The sequence below is a fragment of the Mercenaria mercenaria genome, chromosome 3 (assembly GCF_021730395.1).
Source record: "Mercenaria mercenaria strain notata chromosome 3, MADL_Memer_1, whole genome shotgun sequence".
Lineage (NCBI taxonomy): Eukaryota > Metazoa > Mollusca > Bivalvia > Venerida > Veneridae > Mercenaria > Mercenaria mercenaria.
Genome location: NC_069363.1, coordinates 44,651,310 through 44,659,498, shown reverse-complemented (window position 1 = coordinate 44,659,498; position 8,189 = coordinate 44,651,310). Strand labels below are relative to the sequence as shown.

Genomic DNA, 8,189 nt, shown 5'->3' with positions numbered 1-8,189 from the left:
AGCAAGTCCAGGTTGCGCAGCAAGTCCAGTAAGAGGAACAAGTCCAATTTGGAAGAGTAAGTCTTCCAAGTGCAGCAAGTCCAGGTTGCGCAGCAAGTCCAGTAAGAGGAGCAAGTCCAATTCGGAGGAGTAAGTCTTCCAAGTGCAGCAAGTCCAGGTTGCGCAGCAAGTTCAGTGAGAGGAGCAATTTAAATTAGAGGAGCAAGTCTAAGAAGCGAAGCAAGTCTAAGAAGCGAAGCAAGTCTAGGGGTACAGCAAGTCAAGTATATCTAGGAAACCTTCATCGTGTATACTGCTTGGAAGATACCTCAGATATTGTCACCATTATAGTTAACCCGAAACTTGACAAATTGGGGGCTCGTCCGGGATTAACTATAATAATATTGCAGCTATTATAACAAGCATGATGTATTACGATGAATGGTTGAGACTTGGCGAGAGACTTGGATTGTCCGGTGGAGACTTGATCCTTTTCATCAAAGATAAGGAAGAGGAATGTATAGCAAGGGAAGAGAGAGCTCAACGACGTGATGAAGAAAGGAGACAGATGGAGATGAACTTTGAACTGCAAATGAAGGAGAGAGACTTAGAGATTGAGCGTTTGAGGCTCAACAGAGTAGACAGTACTGATACTTGTAGGGCGTACAGACCTAAGATTCCAAAGTTTGATGAAGAGCACGATAACATTGACGCATATCTGGAAAGGTTTGAGAGATATGCTCAAAGTCAAAAGTGGGAAGAGGAGAGCTGGGCCATAAGTCTTAGCTCACTTTTAACAGGAATGGGACTGGAGGTGTACACAAGCATGCCACAAGAAGAGGCCTGTAATTACGATTCTCTCAAGAAAGCGATCCTAAGGAGGTATCAGTTGACTGAAGAGGGATTCAGATCTAAATTTCGACAAAGTAAACCAGACCAAGGAGAGTCGGTCTTCCAATTTGTGTCAAGAATAAAGAGATACTTCAGTCGTTGGACTGAACTGGCTGGAATAGAAAAGACGTATGAATCCTTATGTGATTTAATGATAAGAGAGCAGTTTATTGAAGGTTGTTCGGCCGAATTAGCGGTGTTTCTGAAAGAGAGAACACCAAAGTCGATGGACGAGATAACACGTCTTGCAGAGCAGTACATCGAAGCACATAAGGGGACACCTTCAATATTGTCGAAGAGTGTTGCGCCACAAAGGAAGCACAACTCCACCAGTCATGAGCAGTCCAGTCGAAAGACAGAAGAGAAGAATGGGTTGCGGAAAACCTGCTTTATATGTAATAAAGCAGGTCATTTAGCGCGTGACTGTAGACAAAACAGCAGGAGTAACACTCAAAAGAGTTGCTTTATCTGTAATAAAGCAGGACACTTAGCCAGAGATTGTAAGCAGATGAGATCAGCTCCAGCAAAGAATGACCAGAAGTTAGCAGCAGTGTGTGTTCAAACGGATGTAAAAAACAGTCCATTGAAAAACAATACTGAAGACGGAAAATTGAAGTTGGCAAGTGGGGAGTCAGTCCCAATACTTGCAGGAGTTTGTACCATTGATAGCTTAAAAGGGGAGAGGAACTTGGAGGTACAGAGAGGATTCGTAGGAACAGAAGAAGTGAAAGTGTTAAGGGACACTGGATGCGAATCCGCTGCTGTAAGAAGAGACTTAGTCAAAGAAGAGCAATTTCTAGGCAAAGAAATAGTGATGATCACAATAGATGGGGACGCCAAAGTTGTACCTATGGCGAAGATATGGGTTGATACTCCGTATTACATTGGAGAAATTGAGGCAATGGTACCAAAGTCGTTGATTTGTGACTTAGTCATTGGGAATGTTCCTGGTGTACTTGATAGACCTGATCCTGAATGGAAAAAGATTGCTGATACATCCGTAGCTGCGGTTATGACAAGATCACAGAGTAGAAAAGCAGAGCTACCAACGAAAGCACTGAATGTGCCGAAGCCCTCCTGTGAAACAGAAGCTAATGTGGAGACATTAAAGGCATTACAGAAGGAAGATAAAGCATTGCAAAAGCTATGGGATTTAGCAAAGACAGAAGACATGCTCGAAACCAAGAGTGGTGCAAAATACAAATTTGCAATAAGAAATGGAGTGCTGTATAGAGTTTATCTTCAGACGAAAGGGGCGTATGACTACGAGATCAAACAGATTGTCGTACCAGCAAGCAAACGCAAAAGAGTGATGGAACTTGCTCACGAATCGATCGTTGGAGGACATCTTTCAGCAAAGAAAACTGAGGACAGGATCACGTCAAGTTTTTATTGGCCTGGGATTTCAAGTGAAGTTGGACGATTTTGCCGATCTTGTGACAAATGCCAAAAGACCATTCCGAAAGGCCGAGTTAAGAAGGTTCCTTTAGGAGACATGCCAGTGATTGAAGAACCCTTCCACAGAATAGCCATAGATTTAATAGGACCTATTGCACCAGTGTCAGACAGTGGAAACAGATATATATTAACAGTGGTTGATTATGCCACGCGATACCAGAAGCGGTAGCATTACCACGAATTGACACAGAAAGAGTAGCAGAAGCACTTCTTGACATCTTTTCGAGAGTAGGTCTCCCAAGTGAAGTTTTAAGTGACAGAGGCAGCCAATTTACATCTGACCTGATGAAAGAAGTAAGTCGTCTTATATCAGTGAAGCAACTCTTCACCACACCATACAACCCGAAGTGCAATGGATTTTGTGAGCGTATGAATGGAGTCCTGAAGAGCATGTTAAAGAAGATGTGCCAAGAAAGACCCAAAGATTGGGATAGATACCTTTCGGCAGTATTATTTGCCTATAGAGAAGTACCACAATCAAGTACAGGATTCTCACCCTTTGAACTTTTATATGGAAGAACAGTGCGGGGACCAATGCAAGTGTTGAAAGAAATATGGACAGCGAAAGAAAATCCTGAGACACAGAACACATATCAATATGTATTTGATTTAAAGCAGCGGTTGGAAGAAACGTGCAAGATAGCAAGAGAAAGTCTAAATAGAGCTCAGAAGACATACAAACATCATTACGATAAGAAAGCTAGCAAACGAGTATTAAAACTTGGCGACAAAGTACTACTCCTGCTTCCGACAGATAAGAATAAGATGATGCTACAATGGAAAGGACCATATGAAGTTGTTGAGGCTATCAACGGAGTTGACTATAGAATAAATGTTGGTGATAGAACGAGAACATATCACATCAATTTGCTAAAGAAGTATGAAGAACGCAAAGACACGATTGCAGCAAGTGTGGCAATTATAGAAGATGACAACCATATTCAAGGTGGAGCGGTAGATGATGAAAGTCTTCTAGAGTTTCCAGGATACACAAGTGGTGAAACATTTTGTGATGTCAAGATCTGTGAAAGACTTACTCAGGAACAGAGAAAGCAAGTCTTAGATCTTCTTCAAGAATTTACTGAGGTGTTCTCCGAACAACCAGGAACAACTCCTCTCATACAGCACCACGTCGAACTGATTGACCAGAAACCTATCCGAGTGAAGCAGTACCCAATACCATACGCTAAGCGTCAAGATGTGGAAGATGAAATTAAGAAGATGCTGGAAGCTGATGTTATAGAACAATCTGTATCCGAGTACAATGCACCTATCGTAATTGTAAAGAAGAAAGACGGAAGCAATAGATTCTGCATTGACTTTCGACGCCTTAATTCTGTGACCAAGTTTGATACCGAACCTATGGCTAGTGTGGATGATATTCTGGCAAGACTGAAAGATGATAAGTTTTTTACAAAGATCGACTTATGTAAAGGTTACTGGCAGATTCCAGTTGCTGAAAGTTGCGAGAATGACAGCATTTTCTACAGACAGAGGGAGTTACCAGTTTAAGAAAATGCCATTTGGAATGGTCAACTCTGGGGCGACTTTCAATCGTATGATGAGGAAACTGCTAGCAGGATGTAACAACGTTGATAATTATATCGACGATATGATAGGACATACTCCAACTTGGAATGATCATCTTGTTATGCTACGAGACCTCCTCCAAAGACTTAAAGAAGCATGTCTTACAGTTAAACCATCAAAATGTTTTATTGGGTTTGGCAATATTGGATTTACAGGACATATGGTTGGAAATGGAATAGTTCAGATGGAAGAGGAGAAACTTAATCGCATAAGGCAAGCAGCAGTTCCAAAAACCAAAAGACAAGTTAGGGCATTTTTAGGATTAGCGGGCTATTACAGAAAATTCATACCTTCATTTGCCGAAATAGCAGCACCTCTAACAGACTTGACGAAAAAGGGACAGCCGAATTATGTCAAATGGGAAGCAAGTCAAGATAGTGCTTTTAATACCTTGAAGGATCAACTCACCAGATCGCCTATTCTTCGACTACCAGATTTTTCTAAAGAATTCATTTTACAGTGTGATGGTTCAAGTACCGGGATCGGAGCAGCGTTATTGCAGCAGTATGAAGAGGGTTTATTTCCAGTTGCCTTTGCCAGCAAGAAGCTGTTCGATCGTGAGAAGAACTACTCAGTTGGAGAAAGAGAGTGCCTTGCCATAGTATTCGGAATAAAAAAATTCCAGAAGTATCTTTATGGGAAGGAATTCGTCATACAAACAGACCACAATTCTTTAGCATATATCCAGAAATCCACACCAGATAATGGAAGATTAGTGAGATGGGCATTATTTTTGCAGTCATATAAATTCCGGATTGAGGCAATAAAAGGATCAGACAACATCTTTGCAGATTACCTGAGCAGACAAGATGAAGATGATGAAGACAGTCCCCACATTACAATATCAACAGAGGATATGCAGACAGAATAAATTATAAAGATATTTTTGCCATGATTTTGAAATATGGAATATTTCTTTAGAAGGGGGCTGTTGTCAAAAATATCAATTTATTTGTATAAAACAAACACAATTTGCCGCAATTTTGTGTATGCTATTTTTATTCGCGTGACGTCACAATGGCGTCTCTCTATCCGGTTCGCGCGTTTTGTATTTATACTTGAAATGGAATAGAAATAAAAAAAGAGAGAAAAAAATAAGGTTTAGAAAGAAACCTCCAGTATTGTCACTAACGAAACTTAAGAGTTTCAGTTAGAGGAGTACGTCTCCAAAGCGCAGCAAGTCCCGGTTGCGCAGCAAGTCCAATTCGGAAGAGTAAGTCTTCCAAGTGCAGCAAGTCCAGGTTGCGCAGCAAGTCCAGTAAAAGGTGTAAGTCCAATTCGGAAGAGTAAGTCTTCCAAGTGCAGCAAGTCCAGGTTGCGCAGCAAGTCCAGTAAGAGGAGCAAGTCCAATTCGGAAGAGTAAGTCTTCCAAGTGCAGCAAGTCCAGGTTGCGCAGCAAGTCCAGTAAAAGGAGCAAGTCCAATTTGGAAAGAGTAAGTCTTCCAAGTGCAGCAAGTCCAGGTTGCGCAGCAAGTCCAGTAAAAGGAGCAAGTCCAATTTGGAAGAGTAAGTCTTCCAAGTGCAGCAAGTCCAGGTTGCGCAGCAAGTCCAGTAAAAGGAGCAAGTCCAATTCGGAAGAGTAAGTCTTCCAAGTGCAGCAAGTCCAGGTTGCGCAGCAAGTCCAGTAAAAGGAGCAAGTCCAATTCAGAAGAGTAAGTCTTCCAAGTGCAGCAAGTCCAGGTTGCGCAGCAAGTCCAGTAAGAGGAGCAAGTCCAATTTGGAAGAGTAAGTCTTCCAAGTGCAGCAAGTCCAGGTTGCGCAGCAAGTCCAGTAAGAGGAGCAAGTCCAATTTGGAAGAGTAAGTCTTCCAAGTGCAGCAAGTCCAGGTTGCGCAGCAAGTTCAGTAAGAGGAGCAAGTCCAATTCGGAGGAGTAAGTCTTCCAAGTGCAGCAAGTCCAGGTTGCGCAGCAAGTTCAGTGAGAGGAGCAATTTAAATTAGAGGAGCAAGTCTAAGAAGCGAAGCAAGTCTAAGAAGCGAAGCAAGTCTAGGGGTACAGCAAGTCAAGTATATCTAGGAAACCTTCATCGTGTATACTGCTTGGAAGATACCTCAGATATTGTCACCATTATAGTTAACCCGAAACTTGACAAAGTGTTTATCTAGTGTTTACTCGTATTGTGCAGCGTAATTATTACTATTTCAACAAGTGTTTATCTAGTGTTTACTCGTATTGTGCAGCGTTATTATTACTATTTCAACAAGTGTTTATCTAGTGTTTACTCACATTGTGCAGCGTAATTATTACTATTTCAACAAGTGTTTATCTAGTGTTTACTCACATTGTGCAGCGTAATTATTACTATTTTAACTAGTGTTTATCTGTAAAACATGCTCGACTTTTAAATGTAGTATGACATTGTACTATTGTGGATTTGAGATTAGAGACACACTTTACAGCAAGTGGCGAACCTTTGTGGCATTTATATTGTTTAAAAAAAATAATAAATAAGTGTCTGTCTTTTATCAGTTAATAAAACTGTGATTTGAGGTAATTAGATTACATGTGCTTCTAATGACTGCATCTGTTTAGACACTCAGGAACGTATTTAACATATCAATTCTAATAATGCAAATGCAAAGCTGAAATATTCAAAATATCAATGAATTGATCGAACTCTTTTTTATGCGTCTCTGAAATCGTCAAACCAGTAAAAATTACGCCAAAAACACATATTATTATGTTTTAAAATTTTATTGAATAGTCAATTACAATTTCGTTTCCGATTTGTCTTTACAGATAAAAATGGCGGTTGTGTTAGAATATTTTGTTGTTTGCGATATAATCAATACGAGCATAATGTTATAAAACATTGCAGAGCTAGACAAATCAATAAAATGATCAACATAATTTGAATTGTTATATCTGTCCGGTGAAATCTACTTGCAATTCATATTTTTGTAATCTTCAAGCCAAAAGATATCATCTGGTCAAACACGTTTTACAGGTTGTAGCCATTTATCCGGTCGTACATAATTGTTTGGTAGAAATCTGGCCAATAATATTAGAGAAGTCGTCAAAACGATGGATAAAGGGACGTAACTCTGCTGAAAACCATCAAATCGGGAAGTGCTGACGATTATGCACAACTAGACTTGGCAGTGGTCACTCTTGTGAAGTATTGTGGAAAACCATTAATTTGTGTCGGGGAAGTTGTGAGGACAAACTCTGTGACAGACGGACAGACAGACAGACTAATTTGCAGACAGACGGCACTAAATCAATATGTCTCCCCTACAACATGTCGGAGACATAAATAAGTGATATAAGCATGTCAAGCACAGGTACTTTATATTATTGTGCACTATAATAATTATCTGAATGCTTGAATGAATGGGATGTAGAATCTACTGAATTTTTTTTATCAAGGAATCAACATAAAACGTTTATAACAAGAATTTTAAATGTCTCTGTGAAGCTGAAATAGTCTGAATCCTTGAAAAAGAGACTTACAACTTTCGCTAGAAAACCGAAGAAACATTATCTTATTACCTTTTCATATTCGTAAAAAATACTCTTAAATAATATTTTGCAGTTGGGTTATATTTGGCCACGAGAAGTTGGTTTAGATTCATGAAAACATAACAATTAAATGCCAATAAACATATATATTTTTGAAAACCGGCATTGTTTACACGATTTAAGTAGCTGAAAACACATAAAATCAAAAGCTCTTGATTAAAGCTGCCCCAGGAATGCTTTGGGTTTGTTAAACCCGTTCGATAATTTTACACCTTCAACAACTAGTCGCATTTGTACCTTTTCTGATCCTGATGTTTATCCATGTGATCCATCTGAATAGACTTTTGGCGATGCATTGTAGCCAGATAATTATGTTACTTGTGACAAAATTGTCCCTGTTTTCATTTCTCTTATGACGTGCAAGGTCAACTTGAACAGCTAATTCTTTGCCACAGAAGTCGCAAATATATGTTTTAGTTTTACAATGAGCATGCCATCTGTAACGACTGAAATTAGCTCCTGCATAGAATGGCTTCTCACAACACACATATGGTGCAATTCTTCTATGTATGATTTAATGCTGACATACAGGGTTTCCTTACGAATAAATGTTGTACCACATTCACTACAGTTAAGTGCTTCATCAGACCGAGTATTTTTTTTTTCTGAAAAAAAAAATACATGTTCAGTATCATTTTCGAGTAAAATTCAAATTTCTTACAAATCAAAATACATATATACGTGTACGTCTATATAAAAGTTTATTTAAGTTAGGACGCTTAATGAGTACAAGCAATGTGCCAATAGGAT

The 8,189-nt window shown here is 39.5% G+C and overlaps 1 protein-coding gene across 1 annotated transcript; it reads left to right on the top strand.

Annotated features, from left to right (window-relative positions):
• The first annotated feature begins 403 nt into the window (after window positions 1-403).
• LOC123550432 (uncharacterized) lies at window positions 404-2,497 on the top strand. The gene has a single exon (XM_045338862.2). It carries the CDS (start codon window positions 404-406, stop codon window positions 2,495-2,497), a length of 2,094 nt encoding a protein of 697 aa, XP_045194797.2.
• Window positions 2,498-8,189: the final 5,692 nt, after the last annotated feature.

Bases quoted from the DNA above. Each gene is read 5' to 3' on its own strand.
- LOC123550432 (XM_045338862.2), top strand. From the start codon at position 404: ATGATGTATTACGATGAATGGTTGAGACTTGGCGAGAGACTTGGATTG.